The following is a 25,522-nucleotide window of genomic DNA, read 5'->3' as shown; positions in this document are numbered from 1 at the left end:
CTGCGTTGTAGGGTTTTGAAAGCTGTGCACTTTTTGTAGGTGGATCGTAAGTTATTCTTACGAATTCGGCTTTTCCGTTTTCTTGTGATCGAAATTCTCTTCGCATGTATTCTCCAGTAGCTGGATCTATGTCTACTTTTTGGGCTAAAACAGCTACCAAAGTTTTCATCATGTTGCGATTAAGTTGTATTTTGTCTTGAGTTTTTTGTGTACAGCATTCGCTGAATTTATTTTCTCGTACGTAGCTTATTGGTTCTTTCAATAGAGTACCTGTTTTGGGCATTTCTTCGCCTGAATCGTCTACATCTAGCAATATTTTGCATAATAAGTCCATTACTATGGGGTACATCGCCATATCAGGATAATACCTGTCGTATTCTTGACAATAGTGAAAAGTAGCCTCAATCGGCATAACCTCTCCGTTGGGTGATTCTTCGGGTTGAATGAACCATCCTTTTTTGTTACTTTCGACTGTTTCAGTGCGTAAAAATTCGTAAGCTATTTGCTTATGAAATGTCACTCTAGGGTGATCGTCTGCTATTTCTTGGAACATCTTGCGATACTCTTTGTATCGATGTAGGCTCGTGCCTTGTTCACCTTTTTTCGGTGGTTTTGCTATTGGCATTAATAGTATTATTCGTTCCGCTCCTTTTTCTAGCAGTGCGTTTACGATTAAACGTAATTTGTCTTTTACCATTTCAGTAGGCGCATTAAAGTGATTAAATTCAATTTGTCCTGCGGACAATATGTATTTGGCATTTTTTGGAAAGTTGGTTTTGCAAACTAGTTTTAGTAATGTTCTAATGTCGATCTGGTCCCTTATGTATTCTGGTAGTTGTTCGGCTCTGCGTACCGTTCCTCGTCTTATAAAGTGTACGATGCCGTCGCCTATCCATATATAGTCTTCTGTGAATGCATTTTTTTGCATAATCGGTGGAGGAAGCATTTTGCTAGACGAAGCCTCCACGTCGCCTAGCTCTACTTGTTTCCCGTAAGTTTGTCAGCTTTTTCTTTTTCTAAACGTTTCTTCTTCTCCTCTTCAGTTTCCTTCTTCGGAGGAGGTAAAATCGTAATTTGCGCTTGTGTTTGCGCATTCGTTTGGTTTAGCGCGTTTACCGGCGCTGTGAGTGTACCTTGAGTTACATTCGATGATTGCTGCTGCGCAGCTTGTTGTTCATTTAGCGCTTGTAGTGCTGCTTGTTGAGCTGCGAGCGCATTTGGATCTACCTGTGGCATGAAAGTCGGCATTTGCATTTGCATTAGCGGGTAGGGATAATATGTGGGTGCTTGAAATACCGGTGGATATGGATATGTCATAGGTGCTTGTGTTTGGGTCATCGATGTATCGAAATAATTCTGCGATGAATTAGAGGCTGTGTCTGGGTAGCTATCATCCAAATTATTATCATAATTTGTATTGTTGAAATCGACATAATTGCCGTAGTTATCATACCCGTAATCGGGGGTGTATTCTTGACCGTAGTCTGGCATTATGCCTTCCATTTCCATCTGTTTCACTGGTAATGTTTGTTGTTGATTTCCTCCTTGTGGAGGTTTGTAGATAGCTACTGTCGTATCTGTATTAGGTTGTTGTTGCCTACCTTGTATTGGTAGGGGTGGTCTCTGTGTACCTTGTTGGAATCTATTGTGTTGTTGGCGTTGGCCGCCATTTGATTGGTTATTATTTTGTTGTCTTTGAAATCTTTGACCATTTTGATTCCAATTATTTTGATTTTGAGGTCTATTGAATCTTTGATTCATTTGTTGATTGTAGAATTGAGCATATTGCTCCGGTGTAAATCTAGATTGGAACTGTTGTAGCATTTGCTGTTGCTGCATCAATAGATTATTTTGCGCTGTGCGTAAATCAGGTATGTTAGTATTTTGTGTCGTAAATTTTTCGGGTGTATATTTTAGTTCCTTGTGTTTGGGATTATGTTCTTTTTTCGAGATTTGTCTTAAGATTTCAATAAATTCGTCGATCGTTAGGTCCGGTTTTTGGACATATAATGCGTACATTTTTGGTGTCTTATCTCTCATCATGTCAACGATGAATTTTTCATCTCTAATAGTGGAATTTTTGAAATTTTCCAACCATCGTATCATAAATCCAATGATTTCTGGTAACGAACGGCAGTATTTTGCGTCATCGCAAAAGTTTTCAGCATCTTGCTGTGCTTTTGCATTCCAGTAGAAATTTAAAAAATTCGTGCGTAAATCGTTATATACATGAACTTGTAAGTTAATACTTTTGAAAGCCCATTGGTCTTTCGTGTCTATGTTCGCGCGGAAGGCTGCGGCCTTCATAAATTCAGTCACATTAAATCCAAGAATGTATTCTTCAAACGCATTAATGTACTCGTATGGGAAATAACGTCGCTGTTCGTTAAAGAATACGCCAGCGTTACGCATAGCTGTGTAGTCGATCTTCGTTGGTCGCGTGTCTGCGCCTGTGATCGCACGTTGGTGTGGATTTGCTTGTAGCGAATCGTGAATTTTTAATACTGTATTTGTAAGTGCCATTTGGTTGATAGTGCAATTATTCACTAATTGTACTTGTTCAGCTACATTTTGTTCGATGCTTTGCATTCTGTTGTCGTTTTCTATAAATTTCTTTTTAGCGCTTTCATCTAATGTCGTATATTTGTTTGAATAATTAACTGCCCAATCGTTCAGTTCGTCTAATTTTTGGCGTACGTATTGTACGTTTGTAGCTGCGTCTTGCGCTTGATTACATGCTTCGAGTGCGTGTGACGCCGATGTCGACGCACTTTCAGCTGCGGTTTGAGCGATGTTTCTCGCTTCAGTTGCTACCGATTTTGTTGTTTCGATATGCGATGCTAATTCGCGTTGATTATCAAAAATTGTTTGCATTTGTGTATTGTCATATTTCCATGACTCTTGTAATAAATTACGTAGGTGTTTTATATCATCGTCCTCACCGGGAGGGTGGGCGGGAATATTCGTGCTACGAGGAGTGAAGGTGTATTTGTCGTTCATGTTTTCGTTTGATACGATATCGGATTTTTCCAAAGTTTTCTGATTTTGCTTTTCAGAAATCGGTTTCGGAACACTTTGTGTTCGACTGCGCCTATGAGTTCCCCCTTGTAGAGTTACCTCGTTGTAATCTACACGGCTTATACTTCTCTCACTACGTCTCAAGTTTGACATACGCGCCAAAATAAATTCACTACTGTGTAGTTATAAATTTTATTACAAGTAATACGAGTCACAAATAATAATATGTACAATTAAATGCGTATATATACGCAACGTGGTAGATCACGCTGTTTAAAAACGCGCGAAAACACCTCGTGTTGAAAAATACGTTACGTGCAGCGGCAGCTGCGACAGTAAAATCGTCCGAGGTTGCGGCAGCGACAACGGCTCCGTTTTCCGAATTCGGCGGCTGGACGGGGCGGCGGTGGCAGCACGTACCACGTTGATTCGAGTGCTTTTGCTTCGCCTCTTCTTGGCTAATTTTCTCAAATTAACCTACGCGAAAATGCAAATAAAAGCTCCTACTTATGTCTAGATTATTAATAAAGCCACTTTTTAATCTTTTATTTGCGGATTTACCACCAAAAAGAAAAATAGCAAGCGTGTACGAGCTCTAGCGGCTCTCTATTTGTCTGTAGACAATAAGCAAAAAATGAAAAAGTACTTGACGTTAGGCGCCAATGTAAATATAATGATATTATGTACCACTTGGTGATACTGCATAAGCTGAATACTCTGAGAATATTACTTACCCCGGCCAAAGGCTATACCAATTATATCACACAATAAGTAAAATGTAGTCACGTGTAAGACACTATGTATTAAACGTAATAAACACAATTAAATACCTTTGAAGAAGGTTTTTAGTATCAACACGATACTTTACACTTAACACTAATTACTTATAATTAAACACAATTAAAACTAATATAATACGCTTTCTTGCCAATTATGGCTATAATACACCACCGAGATTATACTGCGTCGACACGTCCGATCACTACGTACCTCAACAATATAACAATCGGCCGCAGCGCCGCTCCGTGGGCTTGTAGCCCTGTGTCGCGACGCGTGATCAGTGTTACCAACACATATACTTAATCCTATATAACCCTTACAGGTCCGGCATATCTCCCCTCTATCAGGACTATTGCAAAATACAAACGACCGAGCTAGGTTCGTAATTCGAATTTTACCTCCTCCACTTCATGTTCATTGTAATAATACGTTTTGGGCGATTGTAATTGCAATAATTTTAATGCTGAGCGCTTTACTGAAAATTCAAACCGATACAAAACATAAGGTAAGATACCTATAGTATGTAATAAATGCTAGGTGGTAAAAAATGTTAATATATACTTTTAAGGCCATTGACTAGAAGAATCGTACTTCGATATTTCACTATTTCCCTGCCTACTACAGAGATAGAGATATAAATACCTTGGGTTTTTGAGACAATTTCCGCGATTAAATCAGCGTCAGGGTCAGGTGTAGCAGGTGGAGGCACGTTGCCCTTGTCTGAAATCGGCTTAAGCTCGATTTTATTGTCTTTTTTAAAGTTATAGGCGAAGTCCAATATCAAGCGTATAACTAATCGTTGGGGATCATTTGAAATTCCAAGAAGTGCTGGATATGCGGTTTCCCGTTCTTTTGGCGTCATCATATAACGAGCGTTATAGTTTCTGCCTTGTAAAAAGTCGTTCATTATTTTGATGAAATCCGTTTCCAATAAACCAGCCTTTTCTAATTCTTTTTTTACAAACAACACCCGGGGATTTTCTATATTTAGTAGTACATTCTCCCAGACTTGTTCCGTGTAGGATTTTGGACTCCTGGGACCAGCCCACTTGGGGTAAGCTTCAGCCACAAACCCTTCGATGAGTTCTCCGAAGTCGAGTAGTGACTGCAGTTCTGTTCGTAAACGTTTTTCCTCCTCCTGAGCATATTGATAGTAAGCCTAGCGATAGAATAATTTATAATTTAGTCGACAAGGTGTGTCACCTTAGACTAAATGTCCATCGAGGTGCTTCTGGTACTACATAACTAAAATCATCTCCAAATGACTGAACCTTGTTTTATCAGACAACAGAAAAAACGAGATACTTACAAATTCAACTAATAAGTTGTCAAGTTTGTCTAATGCTTTGTACAGAAAATCAGTTTTTTCATTATCCGACATTCCTTTAAATTGGTTCTTTCTTTTCTCGAGCGCATCAGAAACCAATTTAAAACCATCCTATATAAAAATTAAAACAGGATGAATAATTTTGATTTTCTTTGGTAATTAAAATAGTGATCATCGCTTAATCGTGGGGTATTCTTACTAGATGTTCATCTGCACACGGCCTCGCATTGATAAGATTAACTGCGGAACAAGTGAAAAAATTACATTAGATGAGTATAAGTATGTACCTGCATCGGGCGATCTTATATGTAGAAAACTACTATTGACTACAGCCTACTTGTTTCCTACTTATTTGTTTTTTTTCCTACCTGGGAGCCTGGGAGCCTGGGAGGTATTGTTAAACTATGATGAATAGGTATAGTTGGGTACTCACCAGTTAAGAATAAGATGCCAAAACTCAGGAGACGCATGATACAACACTACGCGGTAAATACCGCTTAAAAGTAAATAATTATTACAATCAAATAAGTTTTCAAAAGTTTTGGGCGCGAAAATTGGTGTTTCCAAAGAATTCTACATAGGTAGTCGTAAAACGTATAAAACGTACAGCATACAACAACAACAAAAAAAAAAGAAAAACGCCAGCCAAATTACAATCCAAAGTGAAACTTTTTCAGTCACAAAATTGAAGGTAATACTCAATTCAAGCTTCACTCGACGACATACAATATTCATTTAATAGTAGAACTATTCAGAATGTGATATCAAAACACCAATTAATATGAAACTGTTTATCTCATAAAATTTTGTATCAATAGATAAGTATTAAAAAATTTCCACATCTGCTTATTTATGTAGAGATGCTAAAACTCAGGAGATGCCTAGCCAATTACATACAATCTAAACATTCAATGTAAAGAACTAATCAGAATGTGGTATTAAAAACCAATTCATACATACATAGTGAAACAATCATCTCATACAATTTCAGAGCGATTCCGTACATATTTCCACGTGTATATAAATGCTAAGAACTTTGATATCATCTTCTTTCTATCGAAATCATCTGCTCAAGTAGTATTCTACAAATTTCTTCCATTAAAAAAGCCTCAATTAAATTAGATAGGTAGGTAGGATATAATATTAAAAGAAAATTAATAAGATGTGGTCAAATTTCTCAGAAGTTATCTGCCCAAGTAAAATTTAATAGAGAAGTAATACCTAAACTTGCCATCAATTTATATGGCATGGCATTATTCAGCTAACATCTTCACCTTTCCTAGTTTTATTGGACGTAGGAATTCCAGGAGTGTGAGTTGAGAAGTGAAATTTTGACCACTCTGTGAATTCCACAAAAAGTGAAAAAAAAACACATTTTTAAAAACAGTACACAACAAAAATGGTTGAGAAGGCATTTAATAAACACAAACCGAAGTGAATGCCAATGTTCATTTTTTACGTTATTAGAGCATTTGAAATTTTTTGGAGACAATTGAATAATCGCTCGAGACTCCAGAATGTTCCAAAACTAGTAAGTAGATGTTGATGTGTGGGAGTTGAATTGAGAGAATTATTCGCATAGGTTCACATTGCTCGAAAAAATGTATATTTCATTTTTAAAAAATAAGAATTGCCTTTCAGGACTCGTATTCACCCCCCCCCCCTATAAATGTATGTAATTGAAGAAGTTCAAAACAATGAATGAATGAATTTTATTTATTTAAAGATGCCCAGAAATTCGGGCTTTTTTTTACATCTGCTGTGACACACATTACAAGGTATTAATTTATTTTGCACAGATGATTACAAATAAGTTCAACAATATAACAAAATATAACAAGAAAAATAGCATTGAAAAAAAAATTTGAGAAAAACACCAAGAAAAAATAATGTGTTTGAATATCATTAAAAAAATTGGACACCAAAAAAAATGAACAATTTTTGGCACAGATTTTCATCATCAGCTTTCAGATGATCATATTTGAAGTCATTTCCTAGTACATTCATTTTATACATATAGGGTAAGGTTGCCCAAATCGTGCCACTTTTTAGTTTTTTCAACCTGGACTGTGCTATAATTATTTTTTGGAAACCATTCATGCACCAAATTGTACCTTTGTCTTTTGCCTACCTTAGAGTGCAAAAACAAAAACTGCATCTCAAATAGCAAAGGCGCTATTTGAATCCGTGCAAAGGTCTCAAAAAGGTACAATTTAGGGACCCAGTTGCTCAAATTGTACCACCAGTTTCTCAAATCGTACCCATGAAAGAAATTGATAGAAATAAAGCTTTGTGACCTCCCACCACCTCAAAATCAAATTTTAATCTTCCCTATGTGGCCATATAATGTCCCCCCCCCACCCTTTGACCTTCATTCCTTCATCTGATCGACTTTTTACAATGCCTCTAAAATGTCAAAGAAAGGTGGGTTGGGTATTTCGTGTTGACAGCAGCACTCATTCAAACCAATTTTATTTTCACCATATTCTTCCAAAGAGCCCTCCATATCGTCTGCAGACCATATTCCATATTTTTTCTTCTCAACATTCAATAACATTACATTTATCTGTATTGAAATCATGGTACAATTTGAGCAACCATCAACAAGTATGATTTGAGCAACTCGCATTTTTTAACAGCAATCTTCTCTCACTCAGGTTGATGTTGATGAAATTTTTTCATAAATATCTCTAAATGTAGGTAATATTACATACTTTTGCAAGGATTAAACGTAACTTGGCTTTTCAAAATTGTTTTGTCACAATTACATTACATAATATAATAGCTAGGTCAGTTTTTTTAATGGAAGATGCAATTTTTCTAAAAAAAACGTGATCCCATGGCATTTCACCGACTTTTTGCAGACTGACATTTGGTTTGCTCTAGCAGGGGTGCACTTGATTTTTTCCATGTGTTCTCAAAGCAGCTCTCTGCTGGGCAATGGAAAGAAGGTATATACTCCATTGGGTTGGAGAAAGACTTATATTTAGGCTTGTAATTCAATTTTCAGTATTCAAAGATGGCTCCCCACTCAGGTGTATGTATTTTTAGATATTCCCATTCCCCAGACTTTTTCTACCGTCAAAAAAATGTTTTCATTCACTTCTAGAGAGGTGAGGAACTCGAATAGCTCATGCATGTAACGCCAAGTTCATAAAATTGGATAATGCAGGTCTTTAATGGTATTCTGCCTCATATACACACTGTGTTGGCTTGTTTTTGAATGTCTGTGGCGAGTGAAAACACAACAGACTTTTTGCAGCCTGGTACTGGCCTGCAAAAAGTCCAGATGGGCCCCAAAAATGGCAAAAAGTCTGAGGTTTATCTAGTATATGGGCTGCATAACACCACTTTTCATGTGTAGTAATTATAGTATGCATGAGTCCAGTATATGTTGAATGGTTACATTTGTATCACAAGTTGGGGGCATTTTTTCAGAGATTTTTCCAAGAAAAGTGAGTTGTGTGTGAATGTGGTGTGGCCTATGCGGATCTTAGCTAGAATTACTTCTTCTCACCTGCTTTGGTGATATGAGGTGACTGGATTCGGTGGTATAATGTTTTTATAAGATTGAACTTTTCCTTTGATATCATTTAAGTTGGCAGGATTAATATTGTAGGAGACAAGCAGTTCTCTAGTGTGATTTCCAAAAGATTTATATAGGTAGCATATTGGTTTTCAAGGCTTGAATAAAAAATCATGAAGTAATTTAGGTGGTAGGTATGGGTTCACAGCAATCTTGAGATAGTATTTCAAAGCAAGGCAGTTTCTCCTTTCTTGCAGTGTGGTGGTACCTATTTCTGTGATAAGTTTTGAGATGGGGCTTGTGTGGAAAGCTCCTGTAGAGAGACAAACAGCGTGATTTCTAATGGAATTTAATTTATCTAGGTCTGATTTGGCAGCTGAATTATATGTAGATAATCAATCAGTAGTCAATAATGAATTGGAGGTGACTTGTGTATATATTTGTAATAATGCCCATTTGTCTGCACCCCATTTAGTTTGACTGAGTTTTTTCAGAATATTGATAGCATTGTTTCCTCTCTGTTTAACATAGTTGAGGTCAATTCATGTGTTCATCTATGTAGATAGAGTCCGAGAAATTTATGAACAGGACTAGCTACTTATAATTTCAGTATTGTAGAATTTATAATAAAGGAAAATAGCGTCCAAGGTAGGAAATGATGCATATTTATTTTCAAAGGAATTAACTGTCAAAATTGACAAAAATGTAAGATTTTGATACCATACGATTATTTGGACCAATCACTGAAGTACCTACCTAGAGGGTGAGTGGACCAGCATGGCAATTTACATATTTTCAATTGTTTAAGTGAAGAAGGTGAAATTTTTGTAGTTTTTTCAATTTGTTACGGAAACTAATGAGTTGGAAGAAAACTTTTGTAGAAACATAATTTGAACATATTCAAATTCAACATCAATTAATATATGTAAAAACATTTGAATTCCACGCAATATTACGTTATTTTTAGAATTCTTCATCTTTTTCGTATGCCAAAGTCGAGTTGATATTACTCAAAATTTTCAGTGAGCAGTGAGCACATGTGTGTTTTATACGAGTAACACGAATTTATTCCAAATTTTATCCTCTTTAATATATTATGGTTGTTACCGAAGTGCTAGCTTTTATAATTCGAAAGTCATGTAAAAGTTCAAAGTTCTATAGGTACATATATTGAAAAAACCAAAATTTATGGAATTTTAAAAGTTTGACAACGTGTTGAAAGACATGATAAAATTTATTTGGTTTTTAAAAGGCTGATAAGTGATAATAGGTATAGGTATACCTAATGAAAAGACGAATCTGACATTACAACATTTTATCAGTTTTTTTGGAAACAAAAAAATGAAAAAATTTGCTAATCTTGCGCGTACTTATCAACTCGCGCATTTTATATTAATTAGGCGTGTTTAAAAGTATATTCCGCGTGTTGATAGCGGCGTTTTACGTGTAACCTTTTTTTTGTCCGGCTTTATCTGCTGAGTGTCAGTTTTTTCCCCAATGGAGTCATTTGATGGCTGTTCGGGTACATTCCACGGAATAACTGTATACTTTCCAGGGTATGACTTATTTTGCGGGGTAATGCTCACTTCGGCCGCCATCGTTTTCAGCGAATATTTCTATAGGTAATCAAATTACATTGTGAGTATCTATGTAAGATCAGGAGTTCCGGGTTGCTTATGTGAGTAAAGTATACTCACTGTAAGCTGAGATTCCATTAGACTAGGTACATTTTGAAAAAAAAATAATAATAATGAATTTTTTTTTTAAACGATTAGTGTTTCTGATTTTTTTTTAATGAAAATTTGGGATGGGTGATTCGAAAACATTATACGGGCGACCTCAGAAGACGTGGGAAAAATATATTTTCATATTCTTCATAATTAGGTACTCACAATTTTTTGATAGGCGATCAGGATACTTTCCAAGGTATCGAATCTAACCATCACTGCTTTGTTATCCGCCATCTTCCTTAATTCTTTGATCCTATTCTTTCTGATGATTTTACCGTCCTGGAACTATTATCAACGAAATATTACAATGGAGACTGTTATGCAAAATGAATCATTTTAACGAACTAACAGATTAATAAGTGATTATTATGTATTTGTACCTCGCCTATGACCTTATTAGCGTCCCAGCTCTCAACACTTGGGTCGGATGGGTTTTTAATTTCGCAAATTTTCAACTCGGCCGCATTTTCGTTTAACAAAGGTATTGTATCCACAGTTTTAAGAGCCATGTTTTCAAGATATTGAGGAACAAGACCAGTAACTTTCTTCGGAGAAGATTTCTGAAAGGCAAATGCGAAATAATTTACTAGCATCGCTTTTTTTAAAAAAAAATAAATTCGAACACTTTTTAAATATGTACTTATATTACAGAATATACATATGTACCTAGAATATCAAAATGTGTATTCAGAGTCAGACTAACAACTTACTATGTTCGTCCACGTTAAATGGGCGCTATCAAAACTATCAAACAAAACATAAGCTTGGTATTTGTGCGCAAAAAAAGCACGAGGTTCTATTTTTGTTGAACCCGGTTTATCATTCAACTGCTGGATGAATTTCGTCAATGCCTATTAATGAAAACATAGATACAATTTAAATTTAGCGAGAACAGAAAAATGGCAAAATAAAAGAGATATATTCATAAATTTGCATTACTGCTTCCACATCGTCTTCGTGGTATTCAATTTTAGACGCACACAATTCCAGTAATTTAATTGATTCCCGATCTCCTGAAAATGAAAACCGATACAAGACATATTTAGCAATAAATTCTAACTGGGCGACATTTCAATATTATTGATATTCCCCTATTTACTTGCTCACAAGAGATAGAGATATATACCTTTTGTTTCTTCTAAAATTTCCTTGATTAATTTAGCGTCAGGATCAGGAGTGGATGTAGTTGGCGAAGCTGTTGAATAAGGATCCCATTTGTTTTCCGATATTCCATAATTATTTTTAAACGTCAGGGTAGACTTGAGAATAACATTCATTACTAATCGTTCGGGGTCATCTAGTATTTTGAGTAATTCAGGATACGCGTCTTGTCGTTCTTTAGGTGACATCATATAGTGTGCCTTTTCGTTTCTACCTTTTAAAAACTGATTTATAATTTCGACGAATGATGCTTTCGAAATACCGGCCTTTCGTAATTCCTTTTTGAGAAACATAACCTCCGGATTTTCTACGTTTAAAAAAAGATTTTGCCAAACTTCTATCGGTGTATAGGACTTAGGACTTCGATTACTAGCCCACTTAGGGTAGCACCGATCCACAAAACCTTCGATTAGCTCTCCGAAATCGAGTAACGATTGCAGTTGTCTTCGTAAAATGGTCTCATCCTGCAGTTGTTTCTCCAATACATGAGTTTCATTTTGCTGAAAATATGAAATAGCCTGTAATTTAACCGACAAGATGTAACACCTACCCTCTCCTCTCCTTCCCTTCCCTTCCTTTCCCTTTCAAGACTATGACGGAACATGGTTTTGGAATCTTATGCATGATCCATCGAAATTGTATAAAACTTCGCGTTGAGCTCGAAAATCTCAAACATTTTTCATTTTGACCCTCCCCCCCCACCCACAACCGGGCAATCTACTTCTCCTTGCCCCTCCCCTTTCCAGTCGCTGATATTGGATTTGAAAACTTGACGCGACCCATCGAAATGGCGAAAAATTTTGCGCTGAGGTTCATGCACATACATTTCAAAGTAGATATTCATGGTTTTATTGAAAAATGTAGTATACAAATCAGAAAAAACGAGATACTTACATGACTTTTTTTTAGATTGATAATTAAAGCTGCTATTTCATCATTCGTCAACGTTGCCAGCTCCTTTTTCACTTCGACAATCTCTCTAATAAACGATTGAATATCAACCTTTAAAAATTTAAACATGATGAATAGTCTTGGTTTTATAAATGAAATAATGATAATTACATATTAATCACCGGCTACACTTACATCTGGTCTTGCGTCTGCGGACGACCTCTCGTTGGTAAGAATAACTGCAGAACAAGTGAAAAAATTGGGTACATTAGATGAGCATGATCATATTGTTGGTGGTATAGATGATCTTGGTAGTTGATCTTAGAACACATGTATAGTAACATAAAATGTATGTGGAGCAGATAAAGCATTTTGGACCAAGAACTGTTACCTGGATCCAGGAATTGTACAACACCTGTGTAGAAACATCGAAAATACCTCGATCATGGAAGCAGGGCCCACGTCATTGCTATCCAGAAGCCAGGCAAAGACCCAGATGACCCTAAAAGTTACCACCCTATATCATTACTATGCCATCTGTATAAAATATTTGAGTGGGTGGTCCTAAATTGAGTAGCTGAACACATTGACAAGAACCTAATCAGTCAGTAAGCAGGTTTCAGACCTGGGAAATCTTGTACTACTCAGGTCCTGAGTTTAACACAGCACATAGAGGATGGTTTTGAACAGTGCAAGGTCACTGGTGCTGTGTTTGTGGACCTCACTGCAGTGTTTGACACAGTGTGTCATCGCTCATCAGCTACTTTGGTGCAAGATTTATGAACTGACTAGGTACTACAAATTAACAGAGATCATTGCAACACTGCTTAAAGACTGGAGGTTCTATGTGACTTTAGATGGAAAGAACAACACTTGGAGAAGGCAAAAGAATGGCTTGCCGCAGGGAAGTGTCCTGTCACCCATCCTTTTTAATATCTACACCAATGACCAACCAATTGGTGGTCCTGCACGTCACTTCCTTTATGCAGACAACTTGGCGCTCATAGCACAGTGTGACACATTTTTAGAGGTGGAAGACACACTGAATCAGGCAATAGAAGAACTCGACATATACTATAAAGCCAACCACCTTAGGCCAAATCTATCCAAGACAGAAACCTGTTCATTCCACCGGCAAAACTGTGAGGCCAAGAGACAGCTCAACATCCAATGGGGAAACATCGCACTGAATCACAATGACCACCCCAAATATCTAGGAGTGACACAGGATAGATCACTCACCTACTGGCAACACTGTGAAAAAACAAAAATGAAAGTGGCTGCTGGAACAAACCTGATCCAAAAGCTGGTAGGTAGCAGATGGGAAGCTAAACCACAGGTCCTGCATACATCAGCACTAGCACTGTGTTACTCAGTTGCAGAGTATGCTTGCTCAGCATGGGGACGATCAGCACATGCTAAAAAAGTAGATGTGTCCCTGAATGAAGTCTGTTGATTGGTGATAGGATGCCTCATACCAACTCCACTCACAGCTCTACATTGTCTTGCAGGGATTGCACCACCGGAGGTATGTAGGGAGGTGGCTGCCAGAGCAGAAAAAACTATAGCAACACACAACCCCCTACACCTCATGCAGGGCTACAACAAATTACCAGAGAGCAGACTAAAATCCAGACAGAGCTTCCTGAAAACAGTGAATGAATTAAATACTCCTGCCGAAGTTGAACACTGTCAAATCTGGAACACAGCATCAGGTAGCAATACTATGAGCGAATCATTGCCCCAAGGCAACCAACTGAAGTACAGCCTCTGGAAAACCCTGAATAGAATCAGATGCAAAACAACACACTCGAAATGCAACCTATACAGATGGCACTTGACTGATGACGATCTGTGCGAATGTGGCGAGGTACAAGATGACAGACACCTTTTCAGGTGTCAATTATATGGTGACTTCAACGCAGACAAACTGGACCCGGCAATTGATGACAAGGGATGAAGTTCCTCGAGTATTGGGACAAGACGGGAACTTAGGTAGTATTGCCAACGAGACAAGAGAAAAAAATAGTAACATAGAAGGCTCATGTCACCCAGTGTACAGGATTCTCTTGCCGAACATTTCCTCGCGAATGTGGCAGAAAAGTCCAATCATCGCCTTGGTTTTTTCGTGTTTAAAAATTAAAATGTTTGAGAAACCAAATTTCAAGGCTTGATACAATGAGCTTATTTGTGCAGAAATGTGTTTTCTTCCATTTGAATTGAAAGTAATGGGGAGCTTACAGTTATTCTATACTCTTTCAAAAAAAATTTAATCATAACAACTGAAGACTTATGAGAATTTAAATTTTGGGTCTGTATGCAATAAGCTGAACTGGACAAAAGTTGAACTTTTTCACAACTAAGACAAGGGGTGATCCAGATGGTCAAAGGAATTGTTCAAATATTGCTTATCTTTGAGAAGGCCTTGAAATAAAAATTTATTCATAAAAAATAAAAATTTATTCATAAAAAATAAAAAATGAGAATTCAAATTTTATGTCTCTATGCATTAAGCACAAGTGTACAAAACTTGAATTTTTTCACAACTGAGACAAGTGGTGATCCAGATGCTCCCAGTAACAATCTTTGAGAACTTGAGAAGTCTTTACAAGAAAATTTAAGAGTATCTATTCAAACTGTATGCCTCTATGCAATAAGCTGAACGGGGCAAAAGTTGAGTAAATGGCGGTCTTCTAGAAAACTAGGCACCTCCAACCCACCCAACAAGTAGAAAACTACTAATGACCACAGTCTACCCGTTCATTGCCATTTTTTTCGTCACCTAGGAGGAGGATATGGTAAAATTATGATGAATAGGTAGGTATTTGGGTAGGTACTCACCAGTCACGAAGATGATCCAAAAAAGTTGGAAATTCATGACACAACACTACGCGATAAATACCGCATTTAAAAATTATTATGATGAAATAAATTTTAAAAAGTTGTAGGATGCGAAATATTTTCAAAATTTTTTTCATAAAACGGGCGAAAAAAGCGAGAAACACGAGTCAAATCACAATCTAAAGGTGAAACTTTTTCAGTTAAAAAATTCGAATTTCAATGCGGTAATAATAATTAAAGCTCGTCTATAGATGATGCAGGATTCATTCGATACGTAGAACTATTCAGAATGTGATATTCGAAACCAATTTAATACGAAGTTATACTGTATGTATCACATAAAATTTCATAGATAAGCATTTTTGCGATTACTGGCAAGAAGCGAGATAAGTAGGTAAGTAGTAAGTACATATCGAAAGAAAATTAATACATATCTATATCTGCGGTAGAATTTTTCAGAATTTACTTCCAAAATCTTTGAGAGAAAACGTTAAACACATAAAGTTAGAATGCTTCTTGTTCAGAGATATACTTGGGGCAAAACGAGAGATTTGAATGCCTACTGCATCGTGAATAGGCAACTCTTACGACACTCGCGCAAAGATTCGCTCATTCAACAGTCGTCAGTCATCACGAATCCGACCATGATTTTCAGACCATTTGAGGCTCGTGAAAATTACCTACCCATACATACAGTATTATGTATGTTTACCTATTGCATTTTAAATCAGTTGAATCTGATAACAGCCAACATTTGCATTGGAAAGAGGGGTTTAGGGGGGAGAAAGACCTCATAACCTTTTTCAACCGACATCGACACGACATTGATAGCAAAACAACATGCTCTTGTTCCTGTATTCGTCAACTTTTTCGATTTATTACCTAGATATTTTTTGCATAATTGCATAATAGGTAATCGCCCAGTCGCACCTGCAATACATATTATCTATTACGAGTAAGGTACAACTAGTTGTAGATATGAAAATGTATCAGTTACGATTACGAATTTTCTGACAATGTTCACGTCACTGTCCGATGACCAGTTACCCCAGTCTAATCACGGTTGACGGTTCAGGTTAGCTGAAAACCTTTTCAAAGCAAATAAGGTATGTAAAAAAACTACCGGTCGGCTCCTATATTCGAGAGTATTGTTTCCGTTATAATTTTCTAGAATCCTTTCGACATTACGGAATACAATACAAAGAACAAATTTTTCCTCACCACCGATTGACTATACTGTACCTACACTGTACAATTATAATTGATCTAACCATCAGATACTGAGACTGTGATGGATATTTTCAAAAAAAAAACCAACTCAACGTGACCTCTTATCTTTTTTATCGTATTACCCTTACCCAGATTGCTTTCATTCTGTTTTTTAATTTAACATTGAACGAGCTTGTTATGTGATTGAAATCACCGACGAGCTGTAATTTCTTTGATTTTAAAATTGGACGAAATTGCCCTGAAACCTTCGTAACCAAAATTTCAGGAGCTTAAGTAAATTTTTGGCGAATCCTTGAACAAAAAAAAAAAAAAAAACTCTTTCAATACCTAGCGATTTTTGAACATTTTTTTTTTACAGAATTTGATTTTTTTTTTTTAGTAAAGTGAACTAATGTGAATGATTCTTTTGACCCAACTCACATTAATCAACAACTAACAGTTTCTGATCATCTCTAGAAATATCAAAACGTTCTGGAAGGGTCAAAAATGATCTTTCGTACCCATAAATTGAGGCCAGGAGTGTCAGTTCAGAAGTAAAATTTTAGTCAATTTGAAAATTCCAGAAAAAGCGGAAAAAATCAAACTTTCAAAGATAGTAATGAACGAAAACGGTCGCGGGAACCAAAGTGGATGCCAAAGTTCATTTTGGTCCTTCGCCAGCGCAATTTGTAATTTCTGGAGAAAATTGAAAAATCGCTGGAGGCTCCAGAATAATTTAAAAAGTTTGAAACACTAACCAAAAAGTAACCAAAAGAGTGACAAAGCAAGAGCAAAACATTTCAATGCAGAAAAAAAATCAACAAAAAACTAAAACTTTCTGATTTAAATCAAAATTTAAAAATCTAAAAAAAAAAACGAGACTTTTTGGCAATTGAAGAAAGAATTTTCGCGAATTCTGGCAAAAAGCGAGACTTCTGAAAATCTTAGCAAAGAAAGGGCTTTTCACGACTTATTGGTGCAATTTTTGGAAAAGAGTGACAGAAAAACGAGACTTTTCAGCAAATTAAACAAAAGGCGAAACTTTTCGCCATTTTTGACAGAAAACGAAACTCCGATAATAATTTCAACAGAAGGAAGGGCTCATCTTTGGAAATTTTTGGCAAATATTTGTAAACAAGATTGTTTGACGATAAATTGTCCAAATACTACAAGACTTTCACAATTTTGGCACAAAGCAGAATTTTTCGGAAATTTTTGGTTAAAAATGAGACTTATGAGTAATTTTTTGAAAAAAAAAGACATGCTTACAAGGGAACCTCTTGAGGTGTCACAATCTGATTTGAACGGGATCGCGATTTTTGGAAAGAGCATAGTCTAAAACCCCCAAAACCAAATTTTCAGCTGCCCAAGTTCGTTTTTCGATTTTTGGCGAATTTTTGAAACTTCAAAATTGACTGTTTTTGGCGATTTGTGCTTTTTTTTACAAGTACGTACTTACTTGATCAATAAAAATGGTCTAAATAAGTCCCAAAACTAATATTAATTACCCAAATCCAAATTTCACCATTTCCAGCCATTCTGGAGCCTCCAGCGCGATTTTTCACAATTTCTCCAGAATTTTGAATTTGCTCCTTTGAGCCGATTTTGAGAGTGACGCCTCAAAAGTGGCTTTTTGACCAGCTTTTTTTCAAAATTAAAAAATCAAAAAATCAAATGGTAACCGTTTGTGAAGAAATTTTTGAAATTTACGCGATTTGAAATTTGGATTTGGGGGGTTAGTTCTGGACAAAATACAGCGATTCGCGTAAATTTTGAAAATTTCCACACAAACTGGAAACTTTTGATTTTTTGGATTTTTTAATTTTGAAAAAAGCTGGCCAAAAAACCACTCTTGAGGTGTCACTTCCAAAATAGGCTCAAATGTAGATAAACTCGTTGAACAGGTCGAGTATAATACACTACTCGATTTTTAGCTGTTCAACTTCATATTCATGCCTTCTGGAGCAAATTCAAAATTCTGGAGAAATTGAAAAATCGCGCTGGAGGCTCCAGAATGGCTGGAAATGGTAAAATTTGGATTAGGGTAATTAATATTAGTTTTCGGACTTATTTTGACCATTTTACCGATCAAGTTCGTACTTTAAAAAAAGCAAAAATCGCCAAAAACAGAGAATTTTGAATTTTCAAAAATTCGCCAAAAATCGAAAAATGAACTTGGGCAGCTGAAAATTTGGTTTTGGGGGTTTTAGACTACGCTCTTTCCAAAAATTGTGGTCCCGTTCAAATCGGAGTGTGATACCTCAAGATGTTCCATTGTTAGCAGCAATTTTGCTGAAAAGTGAGAATTTTTGCTGAAAGAAACGCTGCTTGGCAAATTATTAGGCAAAAAAGTGATGTTTTAAGCCAATTTTCGTCGTAAAAGTGGCACTTTCTTCCATTTTTGTCAATTTCTGACAGTTCCTGGCAAACAAGCCAATTTTTTGGAGGAGGGGAGAGACTTTTTGGGATTTTTTGAGAGAATTACCCACAATTTTCAGCAACTCTCAACAAAGTGAGTCAGAAATTTTATAACATTAGGTACATAGTTATGTATTAAAGATACCATTTTCCGGTTGATCTGGAGCCTCCAGCAAAAGTTGTCTTTTCTCAAGCAATTTCAAATTCGTTGAGAAGTCGTTTCAATGAACTTGGGCAGTTGATAATGAAATACTGCCAGACTCGAAAATGACGACAATTATCTAAGGATGGTGAGGGGGGGGGGTCAACTTTTGATGTAGAAGAAGTTTTAAATGATTTGTTGCAAAAATTGACGATGATTTTCGACAGTTCAAAATTCGGTTCTGTGATCTGAGTGAACTGCTCTTTCAGCGAGCCATATTCAAGTTCAATGAGAGTTGACGGATTTGTAATCACTAGGTAATGTTACATACTTGTATTTCATTCCCCTATAGCGGGAGATTGACATGAAATTTTGTATTTGTACTTGATACATTATTCAAATTAAATTGAATTTTTTAAAACACCTTTTTGGACAGTCTGTAAGAGGGACAACCGCCGTCCCCGTAAGTTTTGCTACACGTATAAGACCGGGCATGTGTAGAATTGTAGATACTCGTATACCTACTCGTAGTACGACAACTCTTGGATCTAGATTAATGCTCTTATTTTATTACGATGTTATACCGGAGTGAAGTGCCGATGATGCTGAAGCTGGAGCGAAACAAGACAGTGTGCAATTACTTAGTAGGTCAATGCGAAGGATTCGACTACGATGATGAAGATGGACACGGGACGGGACGGTGCGCCTTGCTGCAGCATGCGGCGTACTGCGGCAGGAGATTCGCGCAAACAACCAAGTACATATCTACCAGTAGTAGTAGTACGAGTACGAGTACTACAGCAACAGTCCACACAATCTTCGTAGTATATCTACGAGTACTATTCGTACCTACTACGAGTATATGTAGTGTACAGAATGGACCGCATTCCTTTTTTATTATAATTCATAAACAGTGTATCGTCGGACTAGGCAGTACATACTTGTAAATGTATACCCATTCTTACCTATACGATCGTCGGATCGTAGCGTACGAATGTAGCCATCTAAACGCCTTAAGTGCCGGAATAACTTGACGATGACCGTCTTATACGAGTATATAAAAATTGAATAAGTAGCATTCTAGAGTGAACGTGTTGTGCTGCTGTTGCTACTTTTATGCTGCTCGTGAAATACGGAATAGCGAATGGATGCGAGGAGGAAGCAGATACACACTGAGAGACCTTTCCGTATATAGTGAAAGTGTCACTTTCATATGTGTTAACCATTGTCGAGCTGTCACCATAGAAAGCTTGCGTGAATTACGCGAAAATTGCGACGAATTTGTCAATGTATGGCATAGAAGTATAGGTAGAGGTACGTTGTATGTTGAGTGAGTCGCGTCGCGTCGCGTCGGCGTGATGAGTTTATTATGTTTCATTCATGTACTCGTAGCAGTGATAAGAGTCGTTATGGAAATTTCAAACAAGCTGTAGAGATGAGAAGCGGGAGCCAACCATATATGTACCTACTATAATTTTTTCATCGACTTCCACTGTCTTCGATAGCTTCAATCATGGCTGACTGGGAACCTCATGAAATGTCCCCCAAAATTGGATTTGGCCTGATTCAATTTGAAAATTATTTTGTTATTTGAAATAGGTATCCCCCTTGTAAAAAAGGGAAGTGAAAGGCGCAATTCGTCAGAGCAAACTCGAATTTATTGACTCAAGAATATCATTTTACACAGACTTTCTAAATTTTGCTTTTTTTGTTTGGTTCCCCGGACACACAAGGTGCCGGGGGTTTTCTCTAATGAACAATAAACATATTTATTTACATCTTAAATCTAAGGCTAAATCTAAACAAAATGTAATATCTTAATCCCTAATCCTAGATCTAAGATGCGGGGGAGGGGGAGGGGGAGAATACGGGTTGTCCACCACGACCCGTACCCCCCAGGCGATTGCCGAGGGTCCAACCATCCAAGGTTTATATCTGCCAAAGTGCAAAAATGCTACCAAAGTATCCGAAAGACCTCCATCATACCAAATTTTGAACTCAATAAAATGTTGCGCTGGTACTCAAAAATTCAATTTTCCAATTTTTTTGTAATTTCGATATTTTGGGAACCCCTGGAAAAATAAAAATTGCGATTTGCGCCAAACGTAACGTTTTGAGGTATATAATATTCAATTACCCGGAGATGAAAAAGTTTAATTATGCTCACTGTTTATTCGTAATTTTGAATCCTTTTTTTGGAGCCCCCCCCCCCACTTTAGGCACCCCTAAAAAAGGCGTTTATGCATATTTTTTCAAACAAATTGAAAAATTTACATTTGAAACACTCTTACAAGTGCTCGATAATTTTTCATTCGGTTTTCCCTATAACTTTCGAAATTAAGCTTTTTTGGTCAAATTCTGAGATTTTACATCGTTGAACTAGTGAAAACGTGATTTTAACGTTTTTTCAAAATGTAATTTTGAAAGTTACCAGAAAAATCAAATGAAAAATTATCGAGCACTTGCTACTGTGTTTCAAATGTAAATTTTTCAATTTGTTTGAAAAAATATGCACAAACGCCTTTTTTAGGGGTGCCTAAAGTGGGGGGGGGGGGGCTCCGAAAAAAGGGTTCAAAATTACGAATAAACAGTGAGCATAATTAAACTTTTTCATCTCCGGGTAATTGAATATTATATAGGTACCTCAAAACGTTACGTTTGGCGCAAATCACAGGTTTTTATTTTTCCAGGGGTTCCCAAAATATCGAAATTACAAAAAATTGGAAAATTGAATTTTTGAGTACCAGCGCAACATTTTATTGAGTTCAAAATTTGGTATGATGGAGGTCTTTCGGATACCGATAAACTGTAAGAGGCTTTTTAGCGAGGTTCAAAGGGGTAGGTTCAAAATGGTGGTTCCAAAATTTTCAAAACATCAAACCCCCTCCCCCCAATTTCTGCCCCCGAGGGTCGAAAACAAAAAAATGTCTATGTTTATTAGGTTCAAACAGATATATGTATTACGCTGAAAAAGTTTTTGAAAATAACACTCAGTGGTTCCTAAAATTATTTTTTTATTCGCAACTTTGGGAACCCCTGGAGCCCAAAAAATGGTCATTTTAGGTTAACTAACCACAGATTCGTATTTGGGGCATTTATTACAACATTTTAAGAGTGGTCGAGTCAAAAATGCCCTTATCGATACTCCTCCTTTTTGAGTTCACAAACGATTTTGATTTTACCAAATAGACCAACAGAGCTGAAATTTGGTGTTTGCCCTGTTTTCGACCCTCCAAATCGATTGGAAACGATTTCGAATCATTTGGAGTGGTAGTTCCGCAGCAACCTAGAAGATTTTTGAAAATTTAAATTTCCACAACATTTTATCCAATTAAGTTGTTGAAATGTTTACTTAGTAATCCATTTTTAGTATGCTGAGTCGATTGGAGTTGGTTTCAGGCTGCTCTAGAGCCTTCGGGTATATTTTGGAAATTTCAGATTTTCTAAAAAGTGGTTTAAAAATCGTCTAAATTGAATTTAGCGTCACTTTTTTCGAAATACAGGGTTTCTAAGAGGTAGTAATAGTAGTGAAAAAGTAGTTAATTTAGTGAAAAAATGTAAAAATCCAAACGCTCAACAAAAACATTCAAATTATTATTTAAAAAGTTGATTGAAATTATAAGAAATATTTCGTATGCAAATTTTCTTTCAATTTCAATTTTTTGGAATTTTTCCTGTAAAAAGGGGTTGGTGAAAATTGAACGTTGCAAATTGCACGTGCAATTTTCTTACGTGCAATTTCATACGTGCAATTTGCCGGTCCCCTGTAAAAAGTTCGATTTTGTAATTTTATGCGTGTGGGGGGGAGGGGTCGAATGGAGAACTTTCTAAAAATTTAGTTGAAGACAGGTAGTAAAAAAATTCAGTGAAAAAGGTAGTGATTTTTTCAACAAAAAAAATGCTGTTAAAAAATTGATGGAATATTGACAAGTTTTGCAAATTTTAAGTAGATTATACAAAAAATACCTATTTAGAACCAATAAAAGTGGACGGGGATTGAAATGTCACGAAACCTCTCGTCATTTCATTCAAGTATTTTACAGATTTTCAACACCTTCCCCGGCTGGCTGATTATAAGAAAATTCATCCTTCGAGAAATATATCAACACTAACGCGCCTCTATTCGCCCCTAGAGCCCTTCGACTCTACACAAATGATTGTTGGGCTGCGTTTTTTTTTTTTTTTTTTTGCGATGCTACCTACACTCCCTTTCACCAATTAAATCGCATAATCGGGATTCTACCGTGAATCGAATTCAAAGCAGTTCCGCTCTTCACGTTGATTTTGATTAATTTGCATATACGTCGTCGTGCCATATTCAGTACGCGAACGACCTACCGTATTACATACGTATTTATTTTGATTCATTTTTGATTAATCAACAAAAACGGATGTTTTTTTTTTCAATCGAACGCGTTTTAATAAACAACCGCGCGAAATTGCAATATGTAGGGTGAGATGACGCGAGCAAAAAAAAAGAAAGAAAGAAAGGTATATAGGTATAGGCGCAAACAAAAATGAAGAATATCGCGAATCGCCAGACATAATACGAGTTATTCGACAAATAAATGTTCGTTTCGGTCTAGTAAGTGTGAATTGAAATTAATAGCGAACAATTACTGTAACACAATAAGCCACTCGTGGCAACCCTCCGATTTCGGAAGGAAGAAGGAGAGAAAGGGGTCCTCGGGTCGTACCCGAAGCAGCAGTTTTGACGACAACCGCGAATACGACTCAATACTCGTATACTCGTATGTACTCGTATAAGAAGGGTACGTTTATAGGCGGCCAATTTCAGAATCTGTATCAATGTGTGTAATTTTTGAACACATTGTGTAATGTGTACTGTGTAGTGTATTGTGCACACGTATACGTACTTAGTTGCTTATACATGTACCAAACCAAACTAGTACCTAACTACCTATTGTGTGTTTTGGTGTACTCTATACTCTGTATACTTATTCGTATTTGAGCACGAGCACGAGTACGAGTATCATTATTGTGTATCTGCGAGTTTTCCTTCCTCTCCGCGGTGGTAGAAATCTGCTATACTTGCCCTTCGTGCGAGCAAAATAATACTTAACGTACGATTGTACTCGTACATTTATCCGCGCCTATATATGTATGTTTTCATTTTCCCATTTTCAAATTCCCGCCACCGCCACCGCCGCCCCGATGTCGATAGTCCGATTATCCACTGTGTAAGGGGGTGACAATTGAAACAGTAACTAGAGAGCGATCATTGTATTCACCATTCGGATATTTATGGACTTTGACATCGTATAAGCGGTTAAACGATTCGACACAACGTATCGAATGCATGTAAAATGACAACCTCTCTCGTGCCCAATCCCAATTTAACGTTTGTATCACGAAAAATCAAGGGTTTCGTGTGGTCAGAAAGGGTTCCAATCTCGGGATGCACTGTATTAGGGGTCGAGTGAGTCGACTTTCATATTTTTTTTTCTTCAAAATATGACAGTCTAACAAAACTTGTTTAAAGAGTTGTATTTTTGAGTCAAAATTTGACACTGCCCTTTCACCCAAATATACGGGTAGCTCAAAGTTTAAAAATTCAATGATAAGCCATCAATCTAGGACTTTGTAACAATGATGAAAGCACTTGCTGCCAAATGCGATTAACTCAAAATCAAAAAGACAGCGGTACCAAGACTAGGGTGCACAGTCTGCATAAACTGGAATGGCCACCAGTGAAGCAATCCATCATCGAATGCTTCAAGGACAACTCAGTTACTGTCAGAAGTACATAATAGTATGCACTCTGAAGGAGGAACAGCTTCAATCCTGATCTACCAACCAACATTGACCTGAAGAAGCCCTGTAAATAACCCGCCAAGATGCATTACCTCAAGCTATAAATAACTAAAGTTATATTTTTCAAAACCCATGCGTGCCTACTGAAATATATATGAGAGGCGTTTTGCGATAAGGGCCCTTGTGGTGATAATTCGATGTTTTCAGGAGAGACACAACATCAAATTATCGAAATTTTATCGAAAAAAATCGATTTTTCATTTTCTGGTAGGTTGAAGTCTTCTGTAGCACCTGCAGAAGCCATTTTGGACTGCACATTTCCGTTGAGAAGATATTACAAGAAACACTGGGGACCTTGTGTTGAAAGAGTAAATTTTGAGTTAAAAAAACAGTTATGATATTTTTGAACATTTTTTAGATGGAAATAGTCACAAGAAGTGTACTTTTTATTAGTATGTACCTAAATAAAAAAATTTAAATAGGGAACACTTCTTAGAAAAATGATTGGCATTATTTATTACACATACGAGTATTTCAGTTAGTTTCCAAATTCTGTGATTTTGGAATGAAGGGAGACTTACGTAACTTTTCTCATAAGGGTTATAAAATTAAGTACTCACTTATTCTCATACACGAGTTCGTATTCTATCATTTTTGGAAAGAAATTTGTACTCACCTGAAACAAAGAAAAATTAAGGTGGATT

At 36.6% G+C, this 25,522-nt stretch overlaps 3 protein-coding genes across 8 annotated transcripts in view; 1 reads left to right on the top strand and 2 right to left on the bottom strand.

The window, feature by feature from the left end:
* The window catches only part of RapGAP1 (Rap GTPase activating protein 1), a 264,659-nt gene that overhangs the window by 17,686 nt on the left and 221,451 nt on the right, over positions 1-25,522 (top strand). The gene's annotated exons all lie outside the window — the stretch shown is intronic.
* LOC135843878 (uncharacterized) lies at positions 4,142-5,900 on the bottom strand. Of its 4 annotated transcripts, none has more exons than XM_065361917.1 (5): positions 5,559-5,900; positions 5,325-5,365; positions 5,108-5,236; positions 4,441-4,936; positions 4,142-4,273 (listed from the first exon to the last, which is right to left on the bottom strand). In XM_065361917.1, the coding sequence occupies exons 1-5, from the start codon at positions 5,593-5,595 to the stop codon at positions 4,173-4,175; spliced, it is 804 nt and encodes a 267-aa protein (XP_065217989.1). In that variant the 5' UTR covers positions 5,596-5,900; the 3' UTR covers positions 4,142-4,172. The 4 variants fall into 4 exon arrangements, 2 of the variants coding, with proteins under 2 accessions (XP_065217989.1, XP_065217988.1); XM_065361916.1 differs by having other exon boundaries at positions 4,441-4,957; positions 5,559-5,899; XR_010558395.1 differs by having other exon boundaries at positions 4,178-4,273; positions 4,441-4,957; positions 5,104-5,236; positions 5,559-5,899.
* On the bottom strand, positions 9,804-15,556 carry LOC135843717 (uncharacterized). 2 transcript variants are annotated; one of them, XM_065361679.1, is made up of 9 exons: positions 15,275-15,556; positions 12,629-12,672; positions 12,437-12,544; positions 11,508-12,042; positions 11,321-11,394; positions 11,092-11,232; positions 10,762-10,941; positions 10,544-10,666; positions 9,804-10,267 (listed from the first exon to the last, which is right to left on the bottom strand). In XM_065361679.1, exons 1-9 carry the CDS (start codon positions 15,309-15,311, stop codon positions 10,058-10,060), a joined length of 1,452 nt encoding a protein of 483 aa, XP_065217751.1. In that variant the 5' UTR covers positions 15,312-15,556; the 3' UTR covers positions 9,804-10,057. The 2 variants fall into 2 exon arrangements, with proteins under 2 accessions (XP_065217751.1, XP_065217752.1); XM_065361680.1 differs by lacking the exon at positions 12,437-12,544.

Source organism: Planococcus citri, chromosome 4 (assembly GCF_950023065.1).
Source record: "Planococcus citri chromosome 4, ihPlaCitr1.1, whole genome shotgun sequence".
Lineage (NCBI taxonomy): Eukaryota > Metazoa > Arthropoda > Insecta > Hemiptera > Pseudococcidae > Planococcus > Planococcus citri.
Note: the sequence above shows the minus strand (reverse complement) of the source record. Positions and strands in the feature narration are given on the sequence as shown.

Bases quoted from the DNA above. Each gene is read 5' to 3' on its own strand.
- LOC135843878 (XM_065361916.1), bottom strand. From the start codon at position 5,595: ATGCGTCTCCTGAGTTTTGGCATCTTATTCTTAACTG. The intron at 4,958-5,107 runs GTAAGTATCTCG...TTCTATCGCTAG, and splicing joins ACAACTTATTAGTTGAATTT to GCTTACTATCAATATGCTCA. The intron at 4,274-4,440 runs GTATTTATATCT...TTGAATTTTCAG, and splicing joins AATTGTCTCAAAAACCCAAG to TAAAGCGCTCAGCATTAAAA.
- LOC135843717 (XM_065361679.1), bottom strand. From the start codon at position 15,311: ATGAATTTCCAACTTTTTTGGATCATCTTCGTGACTG. The intron at 11,233-11,320 runs GTAATGCAAATT...TTTCATTAATAG, and splicing joins ACGAAGACGATGTGGAAGCA to GCATTGACGAAATTCATCCA. The intron at 10,942-11,091 runs GTAAGTTGTTAG...TTTGCCTTTCAG, and splicing joins ATTTAACGTGGACGAACATA to AAATCTTCTCCGAAGAAAGT.